The sequence below is a fragment of the Cyprinodon tularosa genome, unplaced genomic scaffold, assembly GCF_016077235.1.
Source record: "Cyprinodon tularosa strain WSP-4 unplaced genomic scaffold, ASM1607723v1 ctg172, whole genome shotgun sequence".
NCBI lineage: Eukaryota > Metazoa > Chordata > Actinopteri > Cyprinodontiformes > Cyprinodontidae > Cyprinodon > Cyprinodon tularosa.
The window spans coordinates 744,941-767,798 of NW_024038551.1; the positions used below are offsets into that span (position 1 = coordinate 744,941).

At 39.4% G+C, this 22,858-nt stretch overlaps 1 protein-coding gene across 1 annotated transcript; it reads right to left on the reverse strand.

Annotated features, from left to right (window-relative positions):
- Positions 1–461: 461 nt before the first annotated feature.
- LOC119781192 lies at positions 462–16,104 on the reverse strand. Its single transcript, XM_038281592.1, has 10 exons — positions 16,074–16,104; positions 15,115–15,402; positions 13,121–13,171; positions 8,278–8,343; positions 8,102–8,158; positions 7,963–7,991; positions 5,542–5,562; positions 5,017–5,442; positions 4,667–4,897; positions 462–2,128 (listed from the first exon to the last, which is right to left on the reverse strand). Exons 2-10 carry the CDS (start codon positions 15,398–15,400, stop codon positions 1,847–1,849), a joined length of 1,449 nt encoding a protein of 482 aa, XP_038137520.1. The 5' UTR covers positions 15,401–15,402; positions 16,074–16,104; the 3' UTR covers positions 462–1,846.
- Between the last annotated feature and the right edge of the window lie 6,754 nt (positions 16,105–22,858).

Sequence of the window (22,858 nt, forward strand, 5' to 3'; positions counted from 1 at the left end):
CTTTTCTTTTAAATTCTGGAGTTTGCACAAATATATCATGAGTGGCTTTGGCAGAATTTAAATGAGCAATTTTAATTTAGATTACTTCCAAGATTACAGTGAGATTAATCTAGATTTAAAAAATGAATCTATACCCACCACTACTTGAGGTGCTATGAGAAGAGTGAGGTTGTCAGCACTGGGGGTGAAGTTGCTTGAGGACCCCAATGCAGAGATGAGTGAAGCAGAGATAAGTTCCTGTTGATTTAATAGGACAACTGAGGCAGACATCCAAAAATGCAAAAATACAAAGAACCCAAAAAACAGAAAACATCAGGGAGTGGCTGCTGAGGTGGTGTATATAAGGGGAACAGAACAAAGGATGTACTAATGAGCTGAATAAAGAGCAGGTGTGAGTGGAACTTAATAGAAGGAAGCCAAGGAGAAAGTAAAAAAGCACAAGGAGGCAACAGAGAGAAACTAAAGACTGTTTGAATATAACGGAAAATAAACCACATATCAACAAAGCAGAATAACTGAAAACTAAAGGCTCAGAGTCCCAAAAGGGGAGAACCATAACAGAAGTAGCCAGTCCTTATCCTAAGAACTATCTATTTTGGGTAGTCTTTTAATAAATGTATCCTTTTTTAAGTGTAAAGGAAAAGCTTCGATGTAAGGGCACCATGTATAACATTGTTAATAATTTTATTGTGATAAAAATGAATACCATGTATAGACAAGGAAATGAAAATAGGTGTTTTGTCATAAAACAACCATAACCATGCCTTTTGGAATGACTTTTACCACCATTGAGTGTTCTTGTTTGATATAATTTACATGAAAATCCTAAACAAAATCATTGTAAAAAAGAAAAAGATCCATTAGATTAATCGACTAAACACCTCTCTCAACCCAGTCACTGCTAAGCAAGGATTTTCTTCCCGATAAGATCCACCTCTTTTTCCAGATAGGAACAGTGTGAAAAAAACAAAGTTGTGAAAATACATCCTTTGCCAGGTCTCATTTTAGTGTCATATATCTCATAGTTGTCTATGAAAAGTACATGAAACTGTCGTGATCTTGGCACTGAAGACTGGATTATTGGTTCAGTCCATCTACCTGCCTAGCTCTGCTGAGTTTTTATTACCTTTCATCAGATCCACATGTTCTAGTTTCTACTTAAACTGTTTTGGCCCCAGCCATCAGTGCCAGATTATTCGAGTTGAGAGCTCGAGGTGAGAGTTTGAACATCTACGAGAAGAAGATGGAGGTTCAACTGCAGCAGAACAACATTAGAGGGATCTGGAAAAGCATGAAGACAATCTCAGGCCAAACTCAGAACACCCAGGCTGATGGAGACTTGAAGTGGGTTAACGATCTGAACCAGTTTCTTAACAGGTTTGACAAGCCACCAAACCTTCTTAACAGCTGGGTATTGTACAGTTTAGAGCAATACAGATATGGTTAAAGCTACAGACCTCAAGAGAAGCTGCAAACACAGGGCTCTGTTGGCTCATTCTAAAAGAACCCTAAACTGACAGTGTTTTGGCCTTAGTGAACTGAGGCATTACATGAAAGAACAGAATAAATACAAAATCTCTAATAAGACTTCAGTGCATTTTAATTCCAACAGGATTTTTCCAGAACATTGGATTTCATAATAACCAAAAACGTCCTCTCAGCTGCTGAGATTGTTGAGAATTTCAAGCTCATAGAATGAAATGGCAGAATTATATAAACATAATATAAATATATAAAAACTCATTCAAATGTTTCGAGTAAGAAAGAGGCAACACAAGATAATAATAAATTAAACTACATGAGTTTAAAAAATGCTCTCTGATTAGGTTTATAACGCAAAAAGCAGTTATTCAGATTCCAAATTGGTCTCCTCTTCTTTAATAAATTTAAGTTGAATGATCTTGTTTCCTTTGATTTCTGCTTCGGCTGAAATTGGTGTTTTCTCAAGGAGTTTGTCCTCAAAGTCGTCCTTCAGGTTGATACCAAGAACTTTAGCCAGGAGAGGAGAGGCCACTGTGCAGGTCTGCACCTGTTCATTGATCTCCACGTCTAGCTCAGACTCCTCCTGGTTACATTCTATGATCCCTACAACCTGGATGGTGACATTCTGGACATCAGCTTCTTGGATCTGGACAAAAACAGATAAACAGGACATTTGGATCAGCACAAAGACAGATTGCTTGGGTTTGTTAGTAACTGTGTCATAAGGAATATCCCCAATGTAATATAACTATATATTTAGTATTTTTATTCCGATAAAAATGTGTAAAAATGTTGTTTATTATGTTCTGTCAAATCATTTCATTCTCTCCTTTAGTTAAAAACGGCTAAAGCAGAGATTATTGTCTGTCAACAGATTGGTGTGATGTCCATCGTAATGCTGTCAGCTAATATAAAGATTTATCAGTCGGTCTACATTACTACCCTCAAATTTGCTCATGGAAAGACAATTATTGACGGCTGAAATCACCTTCCTCTGCAGGGTGGCTGGGCTGTTTTTTTGGGTGGGAATACACTGTACTAGTTTTTGCCCTTTTCGGGGCAATTCGCCGGTCATGCAAGAATTTTTTCGGATGGGGTTTTAGATCCACCGTGAGTCTTGTGTGGTGTAGTATACAGTGCAGAACGAGGGGCGATTTGCATCTCACAACCACGTCCCGATCAGGAATCGTAAGGTCAGGAGAAAATCAAACATGTCTGAAATTCAGTCCACCCTTGTGAGGTGTTCGTGGGCAAATCCTGCTGTTGAAGCAGAGCTACGAGCTGATTTACCAGAACCTCGCACACTGTGCATGTGCAAACGAGGAAATTCTTCTTCTTCTACTGTTAATTTTTGGCTTCCAGATTGACGAGTCCGACCAGCGCCATCTCTCGGTGAGGATTCAGACGTGTGGTTTTTGGACGTAAAGTGTGAGCAGTCAGGTCACATCAGAGCATCAGGCCGTACAGAAGAACATGCATCGTTAGGTGTGAACATTTAAAGTCGTAGGGAAGCGGCTGCTCCAACCATTGCATTTCTGAATTCTCCCGAGTGGTGCACAACTTTACACGATTTAATAAAGTGAATGTGATCGGTCGTCTATCAAGAGGGCGGGATTGTTGTGGCGGAAGGTTCAAAAGCAGTTTGGTTGTGGCCGGTTTGTCGGAAGCAACTTGCTAACCAGTTAGCAACTTAGTGCTAGTAGGTTCCCAATGGAAAATTCCATTGGGACCAAGTAGCACTAAATTGGTGACTTAGAAACAACACTGTCAAGGAACGCTATGGACAGAGGAAACATGCAAGAGGAGGAGAGTTTAGTGTCAGAGGTCATGGATGAGTCGCCTCCATAATACATTTTTTATTTAGAGGAGGAAAGCGGGACGTAGATGTTTGTTGGTTTGGCGTAGAAGGCTTCCAGCCGTACGTGTCTGAGCCCTTGCCTCGCAACGCTGCCAGTTCTGTTAGCTCTACGCCTGCTGAAGACACAGACGTCCATCCCTGTGAACACTGGGACGAAACTCCATGGGAAAGGAAATGATTCTTATTTCAACCGTTGAGTATATTAGCTGCGACACATGAATCAAGATGCAATGACCAAAAAAATTTGATTGACAGATGACTTTTGATATACGATTGGCCGAAGTTAGGTGTTCAGGCTGACGTATAACTAACTGGCCTGCATAAGATAACAAAAAAAAAAAACAGACTTTAAGACAGCATTCTTTTTTAAAACCCTGCAGTTTTGTCGTATAGTGTGAGCTGTAGCTGAGTACGACGATCAAACATATCACACATTAAATGCCCTCTCTTAGAGGTAGGGTGAAGAGCTTGGTCATCTGAGAGAGGCTCAGAGTAGAGCAGCTTCTCCTCCACATTCGGTGGATTGAGCTAAGGAGGATGAGATATCTTCAGGTATCAGATATCTCACTGGGAGGAGGCCCAGGACAAGCTGGAGAGACCTTGTCTCCCAGCTAGGCTGGGAACACCTCAGGTGTTTTCCACGGAAGCTGGAGGACGCGCGTGTGGAAAGAAAGACTGGAAGTCTCTGCTGAGACAACTACCCATATAAGCGGAAGACAGTGAGTATGAATTTTAATTTGTCTGTGAGCGACCTTAACCCCTTTTAAACTGCAAACGATTTTGTTACTTGTGACAGTATAATGACAATCAAGTTGAATTCTATTCTATTTAAATCCCAGGGGTTTGTTTTGTAAAAAGCATCCTAGGTATATTTTGAGCCTCCTACCTCAACATTTATTTAAATCAGGCCCAATGATTTTTGTGAAGTTGTTTACCAAACTTAACCTCTAGTCAAGCAGGTGGTGGGAATAAATACCCCAAAACAAAAGATTTTTCTTAGCAAAAAAACAAACAAACATCTAACAGGAAAATTAACAGATTTATTGTAGTTTAACTTCTGAAAACTATCATCTTTCCCCTCTTTTATTATCTTTACAGCTACCTGTCTTCACTGTGTCTGACTGAGCTGAATTTAAAAGGATGCAACACTTTCTGATTATTTTCTCTCCAGAAACTATATTGACCATATTGAAAATTATGTCAGTTTTCTTCAACGTAATTTCTATATATTTCTGTCACATAAACAGATAATGTTTTATACCTTGATTCAGGTCTGGATCTCATTGGCTCTGATTAAGTATAAAAAGACGAGATGATAAACGGTACCGTGATGATTCTGGTGAAGTCAGTGGAGTTCAGGGAAACCGTCTCATAGTACCGGTGTGTCTTCGTATTGATCACCCTGACAAAGTCTCCAACAGACTTTCCTTTCAGCTGCTCAGAATCCTTGCACCACAGCGTGATCCAGATGGAACCGGTTTCATCTTTGAGGTGGAACCTGGTTATCTTTACTTTGGCCCGTCTCCCCGTCACTTTTACTTTTTTTACTGGGATAATCTGATGAAACCAATAAATGAATAAAGCAACACCAGAAACATTTTTAGCGTAAAGTGTAATAAAAACAATGAAAGCCATAAAGCTGATGTTCTGAAGGTGTTTAAGTGAACATCTCTCACCTCGGTCACAGTTCCTTCAACACTCACTGCTGTCTTTTCCTCAAGGGACTGGATCTTGTCAATGGAGTAAACTGGACTCTGGCTGTAAATCAGCATCTGGGCCTCCAGAGTCTTGCTAACCTGAATCTCTTTAATCTTTGAAATTTTGCTGCTGAAGATGTACTTGATGATACTTTCCCCCCCGAACTTGTCGACGAGGACGTCTCTGAAATTGTAGGAGCATCCCTCTTGAAACTTCTGGAAATGCTCCTTTCCATACACCGTGGCTTTGATGCAGTCGGTCTCATCAGCGACTCCCAGGTAGAAGAAGAACTTCTTCTTTTCACTGGTTTTATACGAACGCAGACCAGATTTCTGAACAACCTTTCCCCCGACACATTTTCCCTTAGTGTCTCCACCATCAATCAGGCCCTTGATGCTGATCCTCTGGTCATGTATTCAGAGCAAAGACAGACAATAACAAATCAAATATTTCCATGAAAACAAATGAGAACATTTCTAATAAAAACTAAACATCCAACTCACCCATGATGGTATCTGAATACTCTGGGAAAAAAAACAGCAGTAAGATAATTAATTATTAGAGAGACATGGTGTTCACTTCATTCATATTTAGGCATTTTTCTTATAGACTTCTGCTATTTTTTAGCCAGAGGTGCAGCATCAGTCTCTCTTCCTCCAGCTGCACCAAGTGACGTTCATCAGGAGGAAGATCAACGCTATAAGGCTGCAGGTCCAGACATGATGGACCTGCAGTCTCACCCTCAGGTAATCTTCTGCCCAACTTTCAGGGTTTTCTCTGGGCATCCTCTCCCTGCAGCTTCCGTGTTCAATGCCTGCCTGAAATCCTCCATCAATGTGCCTGTGCCCAAAAGTCAACCATCTACTCCCTCAGTGATGGCTCTGGTCCCAGTCATTGTGAGGATCCTCCTGTATCTCTTTATTGATCCCTGCTGGGGACAGGCCCTGCTGAGGATCGCTCCACAGAGGACACTGGCTAGTTAGTACCTTACATGGATCTGACTCATCTGCAGCATCATCTGTGACGGATGCTAACTGTTGACTTCCTTCCTGACATTCTGGCCCAGAAGCTCCACACCCTGGGTTTCTAAGGAGTTATTTACACTGATTTGCGCGGCACACCACAGGGTCGTGTTCTCAGCCCTGTTTTTTTTTCCATACATGGCAGTTCTGCCATCCACGGGAGAATGGGAGTACGCAGAATAAATCTTGGTCAATTGGGCCAGAAGCGTACTGATGACGTCACCACAAGCTCAACTTGTATGGAGCTGCATTTCACCTCCGGTTATTAATACTCTAGATAATAATAAATTATTCATTTTTTCATGTAGTGAGGGAATAATAATTAACATATTCAGATAAACACAAATCAAATTAATGTTTTGCCAAATAAATAAAAAAAACTCCATCAGAGCCAGCAGTTCTTCACACACGAGGCTATTAGGGGTGTAAATAATAATCGTTTTGTATAGATGCATCGATCCAACAGCCGACGATCCGATGCATCGACACGTCCGCAAGATAATCGATTCATGTTTTTTTTTTCCCTCTGGTCCATTTTTATCCATTTGCTCCTGGACGTAATTCTCCCTCCCGTGCTGCGGTGGCGCTAAACCTATTTTGTCCTCCTATCTCGCTTCCTGGTTACACTCTTACAGCAGTGAGTTGCAGTAAGCTTGACACAGACATTTTTAAATTATGCTCAATATTGAAGCGTGGTCTGAGCTACACACTGTGGGTCAAGATACGGCCGAGGTGGCGAGGAAGTGGGGGCGAGTTTAGTCCTACGAGGGACATGAGGGCCAAAAAGAGCGGAGATCCAGCTGGAAAAAGGGTCCCAGCGTTCTCGCCCACCTCGCTCTTCTAGCGGGTCAAACTTCACGAGTTGTTTTCCGAAATTTCAGTCATAAAAACAAAACAAGCCGGCCTCCTGTCTGCAGTCAGCTACAATTTGGGAGACGAGCAGCGGAGCGTCTCTCAAGGGGGCGGGGGCGTTGACTTTCTGGAGCCGAGGTATTGCATTGAACTCATTACACTGATATTGTGCAGTATTTTTGCAGTATTTTTTGATGCAACTTTTCTACTTCTGTTATTTGCTGTTGTTTCTAAAAAAAAAAAATGCATAACGATATTACAGCTTTCATTGATTTATTTCAAACTTGAAACTTTGTTTAGCCTGTAAGGTGTAAAAAAAATAATAATAAAAAAAAAAATTAATCGATTAATCGAATTGTATCATGGTGTATTCTTGAGTATCGAAAATAATCGAATCGTTGGGTCAGGAAATCGATACTGAATCGAATTGCCATGATGGATGTGATTTACACCCCTAGAGGCTATGCAGAGAGAGGGCTGCTGCAGCTAATGTTAGACCTGGCTGCCGTTAGCCTCGGAGGTCCACCTGCTACCACCTTCTTCTCAGCATCAGAACTTTTTAAAATTTAATCGGTAAATGGCGCATATAGTGATGCTTAAAATTATGTTTTCGCCTCAACTGAGCTTAAAATGTAATTTTGTAGAACAACAGCAACAGAAAAGAGAACTTTTAACTTAATACTCTGAGCTCTGTGAGCGCTCCACTGAAAGCTGCTGCTGCTGCGGTGCATGCTGGGACAGCTGTCAATCTGAAGAACAGACAAGTTTGCTCTGATGCATGCTGGGTAAAAAGGGAGGGGCGAGAACAACATCCAGGGACCATGACCGTTCTATGTCTTGTGTTCTTGTGAACAGTGCTAGGCCTGAGCTGATGACGTTTCACGAGCACATGAGAACACACAAGTACACAAATATTTAAAGCAGCCCATGACTCTGCTTATGCTGCATGTCTCCCGTTTATCAGAAAAAATATTTATAAACATTAAATCCAATCAGACTCAGAAACCATTTCTGCCTTTGAAGGAATGTTATTACTCTGATCACAGCTACCTTTTCTGACTGCGGACTTTCTGGATCATCTGTAAAAGAAGAAGAAGACGACTGAAGATCTAGGTTTCGTTTTCTAGGAAGATCTTCACATGATTCTGTCTCTAATGTTCATAGTATGAGGTTCTGTTATTAAACTCACCAACTTCACTTTCTTCATTTGAAGAGTCTGAATCAATGTTGTTGTTCTTCTCAAACGCTGAAACATGAAGAGCAGCAGATCAACAGCAGGTCAGCAGATTCTGATATGAGGTCAGACCTCAGCTCAGCTATTCAAAGGCTAAAGCAGATCAACAGAGATCTCCTGTCTGCACCTACCAGCTGAGGACCTCAGTTTCTTCTTCTCGGGCTTTGATTGGGTCCCATTGATTTTCTTCTTCTTCCCTTTAAGATAAAAATGTTGACGGTGAGTACAGATTGTGTTCAAGCATGCCAAGTTTAGAATTGGTTAAATGTACAGAAATGATGCCTTAAATAAATGATCTGAGTGTTAATGTCAATAAATGGTCTGTTCTCGCAGTCAGTGCCACAACAGCAAGGTTCTTCCTGACCCAGACGATGCTAGAGCGAAGGAGCAGAAGTCATCGTACGTCTCTCCTTCGACACATTCCAACCTTATATCTTATTTCCCTCAGTCATCATGTGGGAAAAAGGCTATAAATGATGCACAGATCACAAGAACTCCAAATAAATAACAAAACATCATTATGGCATTACAACATTTTGAACGGAATCCCAGAGTTCTGAACATATCCAGTGTTTTCTCCTGATGTTATCTTGGGTTTAGGGCTGAAACAATTAATTTTATTAATCAATTGTTGAAATTATCATCAACTCATTTAGTTATCAATGAATCGTTAAATGGAGTGTAGAGACTCTAAAAGGAGTAACTAATTGAAAATCAGCGGGTTCTGAATAAAGAAAATCAACAACCAGTAAAGGTTCAGAGACATTTTTAATCATATCCTGCTTCACAGCAGCAGGTTGAGCCAAACATCCTCTAAATGTGCAGTGTCATCTTTGAGCACCATTTCACTTTTCTTTCCCCAGTTCACCAAAGTTCTTCCAGCAGTCCACACTTTCCCTGCTCTCTTCTTCTCATTCTGTTTTTGTTAATGTGTCTGTGGGCAGGTTTATGTTTTCATTTGGGTTAAGAATAGGGCTGGGCGATAATTCAATAACGATATATATCGATCGATAGACATGTGGCGCAATAGAAAAAAAGAGGTTAGATAAAAGTTGGATAAAGAAACGCAGTTTTCCTTCCTTCTCATTGTAGCCTAGCATGTAGGTTTATGCTAGTCACTACTTCCTCCCAACCAATCACAAAGCGCCGCCCTCTCAAACCACAACACAGAGCACATGAAGATGTCGCAGCAAGGAGAGGCGGAGGAAATTGTTCCAAAGAAGGGTTTCTGTAGTTCGGCAGTCTGGCAGTATTTCGGTCATGGCAAGTCGGACCAAAAACAAACCACAGTCATCTGTAAAATGCGTAGGGAACCAGTGAAAACGAAGTCTGATAACACAACCAACTTTTTTTTATCATCTCAGCCGCTCACACCCGCAGCAGTACGAGCTGTGTAGGCCCCGGCGCGGCTCTCCTCCGAGGAAACTTCGGGAATTTCGGGAAAATATATATATATTTTCAGTTCTGGGCAGTTTCCCACGTAGTTCTAACAGTTGAGAGAAAAATGCTGAGGGGCCAGAAACTTCAAAGTAATAACTCAGGTTAAAGCAGGAAACTAAGCTGAACCATAACGAGGTGCCAGCAGCACCTCTAGAAGAATAGGGGTGAGAAAAAATACCCCATAGAAATGCTAAGCTAAAGGGTGAGTTGATTTGGGTTTTTGTTCTTGTTGAGTGGAGTTTCCATGGTAGCCTAGTCCTACAATCTTTTAATTACCACAAGCTGGTGGTGTACTATTCCCACCCAAATAGGGTATTCTATTTATTTATTTGTTATATTTATTTTGGTCACTTGTCTGGTCACTTTAGTTTATTCTTTGTCAGTATTTAATAACATAACCCAGGTCTTTTAAGTTATTTTTCTTTAAAACAATTCTGTTATGGTTAAAAAAGTTGGTTAAATAAACATTTAATTGGAAGTCTGTGTTTGTGTTCTTTATTAAAATTAAATAATTTAGCAATATCATAAAAAGTCCAGGCAGAGCTGCACCTAAAATATGGTTTCAAATCTTTTTAATAATTATCGATATCGATCAATATGCATTTTTTTTTATCGATAAGCTTTTTTTCTATATCGCCCAGCCCTAGTTAAGAATAACCCTTCAATATAAAACAGCATCATGTGGTTTGTTTAATAAAAGGAAAGCATGTCAGCTAACTTCTATCACCAGGTTGGGTCCTTATACCCAAGTAGGGCTGCAACTAATGATTTTTTTGCAAATCAATTAATCTGTCAGTTCTTTAGCAATAGCAAAAGGTTCCTTAAAGAAGACTTTTTACGAAATCAAACCAGGTAAACCTAAAACCTTTCGACTTGAAGAGTTCTGGATAGAGAATATTGACAGAAGAAACAGTTTTTTAAGTTAAATACAAAATGTTTAAATTTTTTTTTTTTTTTTTTACAATTTTGGTATAATTGCAGCTAAAGGTGGGTCACTCTGTCAGCTAAAGGCCTGTTTTAGAGCAGAGGTCATGGATTAGCAGACTAGGGTCTGGATCTGGACCCACCTGCTGGCTAAACCAGAACCAACCTGATTTAAAACATTTATAAATTATGGCATGTTTTCCGAAGACAGTCTAACTTCACTTGCTCCGCCTCTCCTGTTAATACGGTAAAGCCCTCCAGAGCGTCTGGCACCAGGCTACACGTGATACAAATGATCCAATGAGCTGCTGTCAGTCTGGGTTGCTGCTGCTGCTACTTTTAGACACAGCAGGCAAACCTGTGGCAAGCCGGGCGATGGGAAAGAAGGAGAAGAGCACTATGGTTGGAAGCTGGAAGGAGATGTTAGCGTTTTTCTTGTATTTTATCCAAACTGCAGGCACCAGGATAATAAAAGCAAACATATTTTTCCGGCTGATTTCAGCATTTTAAGTTAGTTTAGGCATTAACAAATTATTTCAGGGGTTAGCAGAGGTGTGTCTGTCTCTCTGCCAGCTCCCAGATCAGCTTCTCTGATTGGTTGATGTGGCACGTCGAGCAGCAAATGTTAAATTTTTCCAGCTCCTGCAGCTGCTGCTTTTGCAGCGTGTCCCGCACGTCAGATGCTCAGAAGCTGCGCTGCGGGGCCTTTTCCTGTACCAAGATGCGCATCAACCATTGACTATGCATGTAAACTGCTGCTTCTGCTGCCTCTGCTGCTTTAGGTGCATAACACCTGTCTCCTGACTTTAAAAAGCGCTATGCAAGTACAGGCCATTTAACATTTGTCATCTGTTGAAGCCTCTTCACATATCTTACCAAATCTACAAACTGAATCATGGATCTGGTCAGCTGGTCTCTTAACGCAATTGATCAATGCTTTTCAACAGGAACACAGGGTAAGAAATAACCCTCCTGTCCAGGCGGTACTTTTTCTCCGAATACACAATGGATTCTTTGAAGTAGTGGAAGATTGTGTGCCTCTAGGATTTCTACTGTTTGGAGTTGATGAATACCTGGCATATCGTGAAATTTGGAAGATGTTGGAGGCTGCTTTGGCTATTAAAACTCAGACTGAGATGATAAGGGAGCAGAGCCATAAACTGGATGCGATCCTTACACAGGATCGCAGGCTGGATGCGGTTTCTGGTCTCAGAGGTAAAATGGTATAATCTTGGATAAAGTTGTAAGCTGGGATCTTGGAGGAGAGAACCATAAATCTGTTCTATTGGGTTTCACCATGTTGAGACTCCAGCAAAAACTCTGAAGGCTGGCAGAGAAAATTGACAGCCAAGCTGACTCAAACAATTAGCCTCTATCTGAAATTCTACTCAGCTCTCACGGGATGACATTTAAATATGAGGCTCCGCTGCCTTGTTGGTCAGATGATGAACTGTTACATCCGTCAAGGACACAAATTCAGGGAACTGTGCTTCATGGACTTAAGGTCTTATCCTTCTGCAGCAGTGTATCACAGTGAGCTTGTTGCAGATATTTTTGATTTATGCCCAATATTGAAGCGTGGTCTGTGCTATGTTATTCCACGCCACAATGCAAGAGGGACAATCAGGAACTAGCTGTGGGTCTAGAAGTGGGGGCAAGTTTGTGCGACAATACAGGGACATGAGGGTGAAAAAGAGCGGAGTGGAAAAAGGGTCCCATCGTTCTCGCGCACCTCGCTCTTCTAGCTGGTCCATCTTCACGGGTCATTTTCCACAATGGCGGTCATACAAACAAAACAAGCCGCTAAGGTACCAAACAGGAAATACGCATAGTGTAGAGCAGATGTAGATTTGACCAATCAGAGGCCTCCTGTCTGCAGTCACCTACAATTTTGGAGAGGTCTGTAGAAGGGGGCGGAGACACATTTGCATTCACTGCGACGGACATGCAGACGACCCTGGTTTAGTATAAATCAGCCTTTACTCTGCACACACACCGTACAAACACTGATGCTCAAATAAGTCCTTTCGTCAACGAAAAAAATGATCTATTCCAAAAAATCTCAGTGAACACAAACCCAAAAACACAAAATGTGTGTTTCATGGTCCTTTGATAACCTTTCTTGAATTCATTTTAGAGGGTGGACAGGTGAAGAAATATCTCCTCTCATGTTTTAACACACACAGACCCCTCCTGAGACGCACACAAACAAGATCACACGCACATAAAATCCCAACTCATTTAATCTGCTGCTTCAATAAAAGCTGCACTTTATCTTAATACTTTATTTCACTATTCACTGCAAAAAAAAATTTCTCCAAAGGTTTAAATCTTCTACAGATGCTTATATTTTGTTCATTGGAAAGTTTCTATTCCTTGTTTCTAAAAGGTTATATACAGTTTATGTATTTTAAGAAACGTTATTATGCAGTCTTTCATAGTGGTTGAGTTACCCTCTCTAACCACCAGGTGGAGCTCTAGCATCATCAAAGCATTGAGCTCATCAAGGAAACAAATTAAATTAAAGATTGAGGTTCTGTAGTAAAACTAGGATGTGAAGTGTGGGATATTTCAAACACTTTTAATTGTACAGTTCTGGATTCCACTCACCAGCTGGAGAGTCCTGCTGGTCCTCTGGGTCAGTTCTGTTCCTCTTCTTTGCTGTAAATCACAGTTTAAACTGGGATTAAAACACCAGCAAATATATATAAATAAATAAATATATATATATATATATATATATATATATATATATATATATATATATATATATATATATATATATATATATATATATATATATATATATATATATATATATATCATGAATATAATATAACCATTATAAACATCCAACCATTGATACTGAAGGACCATCAGAACAATCCTGATCTCCTCTCTGATTCTTTAGGATATGAGGTTCTGCTAAAATCTGGTTCTGAGCTTCCAACAGCGGATCCTGTAGGTTCTGGAAGGTGGGGGTTAGAGGTCCTGATTTAAAGAGTCTCTCATCGCACCTCCATTCAGTGACAAATTGTCATGGTAACCAGGTAATCAATCGGTTGCCATAGTGCTTTAAGATGGTCAGTTTCTGAACCGCTCTTTGATGTAGAAGAACTTAACTAATCTCTAAACCCTCCTGTTCTTAATGGGTTCCGGATCCTGGAGCCCAGCAGGGTCCAGAACCCAGAACCGCAGTGTTTCCCATTAATGAACGAGACTGTGGCGGTACTCCACAGTCTCGTTTGGGCCCGCCACAGTCTCATACAGACACAGAGAGAGAGAAAACAACAACAACAAAAAGATCTGTCAGTTTATCAGACCGTTCCACAGCTGTACTTTCATACCGCCCGTATCCCAGCGCCATAGAGAGACTAATTGTTTTTTCTCACCCTCCTTTATAAAAATGCCGCCCCGGCTGCCGGGTTAGCCAGTGTCGGCAACTCAGCGACTTTGTCGCTATATTTAGCGACTTTTCAGACCCCTCCATCGATTGTTATTTCAAAAAAGCAACTAGCGACAAATCTAGACTTTTCTGGTGTCACTGGCACCTTTAGGAGACTCTCAGGTGAAAGCACGTATTGTTCCTACTCTTGTTCTCCAGCAGCAGGCGCTGCCGTGGGGCGCCTCCCCCTTACCAACCCCGTTCTCCCGCTTCCGCAGGAGTCCCTCCCTCTCAGCGCAGCAGTCAGAGCCATAGCATGTTTACCCTCAGGGTGTAAATGTAAAATGTTATTTGGTCTAAAATAAATGACTGAATTTGAAATGTTTTTTTCTTAAAAAACGGCATTTGATTCGCACATCAACAGTAACTTAATCAACTTGTCCATTGTTTTTTCCTCTCCAAGATAAAAAAGTGGCCTCAAAAATGCACTTGAACGGAAACGCTGGTTTTCTTTTTACATTGGGCCCTTGATTTTACGTTATTCCATCATGTTCTACTCACCCATATGAGTTTTGTGTCATTTGGAGCCGTTCTGAAGATATTCCGTTAGGTTATATCCAATTAACGTCTTCCTATGGGCAACGAGTTGGAGGCACAAACTAAACTGTTTATAATTTATTCTTTATGGTATGCCAGCATTCATAACATGAAGGCGAATCACTGTCCCCCAGACATCCGCAGTTATATTTTTTATATTTATATTTTTTTAGAACAAAGCAGGTGTGTATGACATCGTCCGCGCGCCGGACTGGAGTTGTGACAGGCAGCCCGGGCCACAGGCGGCTACGCTCCACTCCTTCTATTCATTCAGCGAGCTAATCTGAATCGTTCAATTCCATTTAGAGAGCGAGATCATCTGTGGTAGCAGCACTAGACATCTTCCAGGCATGTGAGGAAAACTAGCAGCAGAGGACAGGATGAATGAACGGTAGCCGGCGCGGCCAGATAATAAGGTAATAACGTTATAACATAATAACGTTATAACGTAATAATGTAAAATCAAGGGCCCAATGTAAAAAAAAAACAGTGTTCCCCTTTAAATGGGATACACCACGCTTAAAAAAGTGCACACATGAAAACCCCTGAGGGTCAGAGACTCTCCCACCACAGTCTCCTAAAATCCCATGTTAAACACTGAGAACCTGAATAAATAACTCACTGTTATCCTTTTCTTCCAGTTTCTCCACAAACGGACGCAGCAGTTTCTGAACAGGAGCATCTCTCCGCGGAATCTCCTCCATGATATCTCTCATTTCAATGATAGACTCCTCCTCTCCGTAGTACTCGATGATTACTTGAGCCATTTTTCCTCTATTCCTTATATTCTTCTTACTTTTTGGGATTTTGTTCAGGTATTCCAGCACTGAATCATACTGTTCGTCATCATGGTCCAGCAGTATTTTGGTCAGGGAACATTTCCATTCATTTGATGGAATGTCAGACATCTCTGAGACAAACAGAGAAAAACATCCATGTTAGCGACACCAAACTCATCAGAATGACATCATTTCCTTACATAACGAACTTCGAAACAATCAGACTGTATGATCTGGTTGAATGGTCTGTAAAGTGCCTTGAGATGATGTGCTGTGAACCGGTGCTATTTAAATAAACTGAATTGAAATTGAATTGAATTACCCAGCTTCTTTTTTACAACAGGTTTATCTATCTATCTATCTATCTATCTATCTATCTATCTATCTATCTATCTATCTATCTATCTATCTATCTATAATTGTTTTAATTTAACTAGATTAAATCACTTTTTTCCTGATGAAATTCTGTTTCAGAACTTGTTGAATATTCAGATTTGAGTTTAGAAATAAATCTATATTTTTAAAACTTTGTGGACAAAGACCAGCCGAGCTGATAGAAACGTGTGACCAGAATGGATTAGATAGGAGCACCGAAATATTTACCTGAAACAGAAACAAAGGGGAAACTACAGATTACCTGGAGGAGTTTAATTAGTCTATAGCCGGAGCTGCTGATGTGAGATATGTTTAAAAATAAATCAGAAAATGTATTCGTTTATAAGAGCAAATTTGCTTTGTGATGTACAGTAAATCCATACTTTCTTTAAAAAACCCAAAGCTGTTGCTGCTACTCACCAAATACCTCTGACTGAAGCTGTCCAACAGTTTATCCACTTTTGGAAAGTGTCTTCCTTTTTTGACCAAACTTTATTTGAGCTTCATTTTTCCGTCTTTCTACCATTAGGTTAGATTAAAAATCCCGCCAAAATGGGCAGTGACACAGCAAAAATGAATGAGCGGGAAATGTCAGCTGTTGCGTCACCGCCATAGATATCCATAATAAAGGCTAGATGTCTCGTCGGCGCTGCTGGCCAATGGGGGTCGACGTCCGCTCGTGGCGGCCATCTTGCTACAGGCAGCTCGCTCATTCGTAACATTGTGTTTTAAAGGCGCATGTACTTAAATAACCATAACTTCCTCAATTGTCTAATTGTTTGGTTTGTTAAACAAAAGTCAGACATGTAGTTATGATACTGCACACGTATGAATAATTATAACCATGGTATTTCATATGAAAAGAACATTGAATAGAACATACAGGTGCAATAAATATACACATGCACAAGGTATGTATGTTAAATCAATATATGCTAATAAAACTCAGTGTACTGAATGGCAACATGATATATAGATATATCTATAGATATCTATATAGATATCTATATAGATATAGATACCTATATATATAAATATGTGTGTGTATGTATATATATATATATATATATAAAATTATGTAAATATATATAAATATGTATATATACATATTTATATATATATATATTTGAATATGTGTATATATATATATATATAAAAATATGTATGTATGTATATATATATATATATATATATATATATATATATATATATATATATATATATAAAAATATGTATGTATATATAAATATATATATATATATATATATATAAACACTTTTATTTGGGTGTGATTAATTATTTCACAGTCCTAATTTATTTATATTTACATACATACTTTTATAATATGAATATTATTGTTATAATAAAATATGGAATACTGACAGAAAAGGCTTATTGTGTGGCAACCTCTTGGTGTAGCAGCATAATCCAGGTTTCAAATTAAAGGTAACACTTTGAAGTTTCATGTAGACTATTCGGATTATATATCAGGGGTAATTACGCAAAAGTTCCTATTTTTAAACCATTATAAAAGTGACATTTATTTGCTATTAAAATTGGTACAATAGTCCCCTTCACAAGTATATATAGATGTAGCATGTTGAAATCCCCACCTACACTACTGTGATGGTATACACATGGAAGACAGAGATTTAAAAAATGACCCAAAAAACATAGCTTGGCTAATGCCCTTTGAAAAGGACGGTTTTATTGAGCTTCTGTGTAATGTACAAGAGAGCGTTGTCCACAAGGCCATCAAAGCGGACAGGAAGGTAGCTGTGGTCATGTACTAGTGCAGGAATGTCAGCAAACGGGGATGGAAGATCTTCTCCTCCTCCTTACACATTATATAACCTGCAGAAACAAAAACAAAAGTGACCAACAACAATTCACAGTGTATAAGATTGGTATATCAATATGTGATTAAATTTCATTGATACACATGCCCTTTGAAGATGAGCTGGAAAGTTGAAAATGTTTGGCACAACACCATCTTTAAGTTGTCCAAATGAAACTAATACAAACTTATAAAAGCTTTGAGTCAACAACAATCTTGTAATACTATTATGTCATAGCAAAAGTCTGGCATCTTCCTTTTAATAAACCCAGCAAATTCCTGTAACATAATGTAAGATGTGTTGACAGACCAAATCGATTGGAAATCATGTTAAATTCTGCCTCTTCCACTGATGTAAAGTTGCTTGTTAACGTTAGCAGCTAGCTAAACTGTAACGTTAGCTGCTAACTTACTAACGTTAGGTCTCACTTTGCAGCTTCTTGTTATTAGCCAGCTAACGTTAGGCTAATAATGAAAATACAACAACACTCAGATTATTGTTATTAGCCAACTAATAACTACAACCACATCCAGAAAGATTGTAATTTACACCAAAGATTAATTGTCATACAATCGTTATTGGTGTCAGTAAAACCTATATAATTGACTAATAGTCTAGCCTTGATAACTTGCGCAAGTAGCCGTGATGCACAACTATGCTGCATGATTAAGTCATTTTTCGACAAGAAAATCTGCAATTTCGACATGTTCAAGCATCTAGAATTATAGCCACGTTCATAATGTTTGTAAGAAACCAAACTGTTTGTAAATCCGTCAAGAATTCAGTGAGATAAGAGTATTTGTGTTCGTGCTGATCACTCACCTTACATTAGGTACCACAGAGCACAACAGAAAGCCTGCCTGAGGCAAGATGGCCGCCGGTGATGACGTTTGAGACTCTGCCGTAAGACATCTAGCCTTTATTATGGATATCTATGGTCACCGCTGCCATATTGGGGAAGTTCTGGTGTCAGTTCTCTTATGGCAGGCCATTTTATCATAAAATCAACTTCTTCTGACTATCCGTAATTACTTTTCATATCAAAGAAAAGGTTTTTATTAGGAAAAAATAAATTCTCACTATTCTGAAATTCAAAATATGTGAAAATATATTATGGCTCGTGATAATAACAATTCAAGATATCTTCAATTACATTTTGAAGTCAAAATGTATTTTGAGATATCTCAAATGACGTCACGTGATTAGTCATTTAGACTGTCACACATCTGTAATTACAATCAAGATATCTCAATCAAGATATCGTTCTAGTTAAACAGTTCCACTGAAACCTCATTAGTTAAACTTTCTTATTTTCTTTAGTTCAACTGTTTTTAATGTTCTTTTTTGTTTCTGCATTTTTTTTCCTACTTGCTTTGATTGTGTTTTATTTTCCTATATTTTAATCATGTAAAGCACTTTGCATTGTCTTCTAACTGAATTGTGCTATAAAAATTAATTTGCCTTGTCTTGCCTTGCCTTGCCTTGCCTCAAAGGTAATTCTGACTAATCAGAATTACATTTCAGATATCCGAATTACGAAATAGTGCCCTAGTGCTGTCACTGAGCTCTCTAAACAGTTGCCTGCAGAATTTTGGGCGCTGGCTCTTCTTGACAACGCCGACATCCCAAGGAATGCCCGGAAGTTCCAGGAGTCTCCCGGGTATAGATAGTTGCCCACGAGTCGGATAAATTATCCCGGATTTTAGACTATGCAAGGTGGGGTTTTTTAATGTGAGTGAGAGAGTGCTGGCAGTAGAATAATTCATGCACCATGCGCGGATTAGAACTACTTTGACAACAAGGTGTCGGGATGAAGTTGCTAGTGAAACCTGTACATATCTGTCCAAAGTGATGCTCTGTTCAACAAGTTTTAAAGGCGACTGGTTGTCAGAGAGCTGATTGGATTGATGAGGTGAGAACTTTGAAATATGCAGTGAGTTGCTGCAGGAAATTTAGTTTGATACCGAACATTGAAGCTCCGCTGAGTTGGCGGCACCGATCTCACGGTTGATCCGATTCAGGAGCTCAGACTTCTGCCAGCCGTTCTCTGTTGGTGTAGGTATCAGATCTGCTCGGGTGGTCAGATCTGATCGGGTCCTGCTTCATGCCAGTGACGTTACGATACACGATTGGCTGAACATTGCCACATGATTTAAAAGATTATGGTTGCCCAGACAACGACAGCAAATCACACAGGATTGATGTGCCGAGTGTTGGGAGCATCTGTAGCGTTAGTGTGTCTAATGACCGATGAAGTTTTACCTGATCGATAACATAACTGAAAAAAATCTTTTTATGGTGAACACAGTAGCTGCAAGACCATGATATGAAGGGGGAGAACTGAGTAGTTCTGTGGCTAGTTGTGCTTACTAGCTAACAGGTTAGCCACAGTCAGTTAGCAATATCAAGCTACACTACAGTGAACCCTCGTTTATCTCGTTTTACGTTCCAAAAAGAACCCGCGATAGGTGAAATCCGTGAAGTAGAAACCTTTATTTTTTTACAGTTACCATACAATGAAATACTCCATACAACATTGAAATCAAGGAACAAAAACTTTTTACAGGCCCAAGCATTTGTTAAACAAATAAGAGTACGGTATAAACGTTGTTGTTGTCTGTTTTTTTTTTTTTTTTAACAAATAACTACTGTACTGTACTGTAAAATAATTAACTTATCAATAAATAAGTAATAATTTTAATCATCAATACGAAATGAAGGGTTAATATTGCGGGGATCAACACCGCCCCGCTGTGACGGATTGGAACTGGAGAAAATGAAAAATGATTATGAAAACAAATACAAAGTACAGCAGGACAAATAGTGACGTGTACAGGACAGTATTTCACTGCTGTTTGACGGAGCCGCTGCATCCTGACTCTGCTCTGTGGCGTTTTTTTCTTCTAAAGCCTGCGGAGCAGGTGTGTTTTTTGGAGAGAAGAACATAGTTATCGGTAGTTGTTGTCGCTCTTTTTTCTTCTGAGCCAAAATATCCTTATAAACCGACATCCCACCATTAATATATTTGACAATAAAGTTTAACAATGCATGATGCAAATCCGTGAAGCAGCGAGACCGTGAATAGTGAACCGCGTTATAGCGAGGGTTCACTGTACTTTTAAATTTGTGTCAACAACAATCGTTCAATTTCTACAAGTAGAATAACTGTTTCATTTGTCTAAACTCTCTACAAAAGTAAGATGTCCCATTTATCCTCCCCTGTCCACAGATCTTAATAAAAAGAATAAAAATAAGCAAAGACTTTTTGTCACCAAGGTAAATGGCACAGTTCATTCTTAGAACACAGTACTTTCCTTCAAGACTGACAATGATTGTTTTCTACTTTCAGCTACTTTAGATCGCCAATGAAATGTAAAATAATAGCAAATATAGGTAATAATATGTTGAGAATCCAAAAGAGGTTTGATCCTTAAGAAAGGCAATACAGTTTGTCCGAGTGGAGTTGCCATATGTTGACGTCATAAGAAGGGGCAGGGCCCCGAGCAGATCTGGTACCTACACCGGAAGTGATTATTTTAGGGACTGGGAACTAATTCCAAACAAAACACTTCTGATAAATAAAAATAAAAATATCCTTTGTCTTATGACAGACAAATTCTGCTACTAGATTAAATAAATGAGGCACACCCATTTTTATTTTAAGTAATTTTTCTATTTTAATTACACAGACTCAAAAAACCATACAAACATTAAAGACAAAATTATAAATCAGAACTATAAAATCTATAATAAAAAAAATAAAAGTAATTTAAAATAATGTCTAAAATCAACATCTCACACAGTGAGAAAGCAATGGGATGAGTTTTTAAGAGCGATTTAAAATCAGACAAAGAGGTAAACAATTTTGCAATGGAAGGTCGTTCCACATCTTTGGAGCTGCCACAGAGAAAACATGGTCGCCCCTAAGCATCCGTTTAGTTTTTGGCACCTGAAGAAGCAGCTGATCGGCTGACCTGAGTGAACGGGAGGGTGCATGAAGGTGCAGCAACTCAGAGATATCAGAAAGAGCAAAACCATGGAGAGACTTAAAAACAAATAAAAGAACTTTAAAATGAATCCTAAATATACAGGGAGCCAGTGTAATGAGGTTAAAATTGGGGTAATGTGCTCATATTTACGAGTGCCAGATTAAAGATGTGCTGCAACATTTTGCACTCTCTGGAGTTGAACAATGTTAGAGGCACTAACCCCCAAATAAAGTGAGTTACAGTAATCCAGCCGGGTAGCGATAAAGACATGGATTACTGTCTCTAAAAGATCTCTGGAGAGAATGGGCTTTATTTTGGACAACCACCTTAACTGAAAGAAACTGTTCTTCACATCTGCCTTTTATCTCCAAATTATCTCCATAATATGTTACCCATACTAATATGATTATTTAGATCTAAATTTCACTAATCTTTAAATCACATTTGAAAAACATTTTTCAAATGTGATTGACATTATACACTGATGACAGGAATCCTGTCATGACTTTTTATTACATAACTTGTCTGTCAAGACAAAAATGAATTCAATCAATAATTTAATAACCCTCTGCCAAGTCATGTAACTATGACTTCCATGCATCCATTTTCTGTCATGCTTATTCCAAGCCGGGGTCATGAGGGATGCTGGTGTCTATCTGCAGCTGTCTACAGGCGAGAGGCGGGGTCCACCCTGGACAGGCCTGCAGTCAATCACAGAACAACACAGAGACAAACAACCATTCACACTCACACCTAAGGAGAATTTAGAGACGCCAATTAACCTGACAGTCATGTTTTGGACAGTGGGAGGAAGCCGGAGTACCCGGAGAGAACTCACGCATGCTCAGGGAGAACATGCAAACTCCATGCTGAAAGACCCCGGGCCGGGAATGGAACCTGGAACCTTGTTGCTGCAAGGCAGCAGTGCTAACCACTGCGCCACTGAGTAGCCCCGTTATCTAAATATCTTATTTTAAGAGTAAAAATACTCATTCCATTGAAAGATCATCTTATTTACTTACTCAAATTAAGGGTAGATAAACTTAATTTAAGAAATGTTTATGTATTTCTAGATCGTTTTCCAGTGCATGATGCAGTGATGAAAGTAAGAGGATCCCCTCACTGTCTTTTGCAGGATATTAGGCAAACCAAAATGTCTGTTCGGGGGCCTGTTTCAGAAAGGAGGTTAAGTGAAAACTCTGAGTTTGTTAACGCTGAAATGAGGGAAACTCTGGGTTTTCTGTTTCAGAAAGGGAGGTAAGTTAAACCTGAGAAAGCAGAGTAAGTCAAGAGGTAGCTTATACTCAGAGTCAGTTACCATGGCAATTTACTCTGTGAACCTAACCTGGTCGGGAGCAGGTTTTCTTCAGAAAATCCAGAGTTTA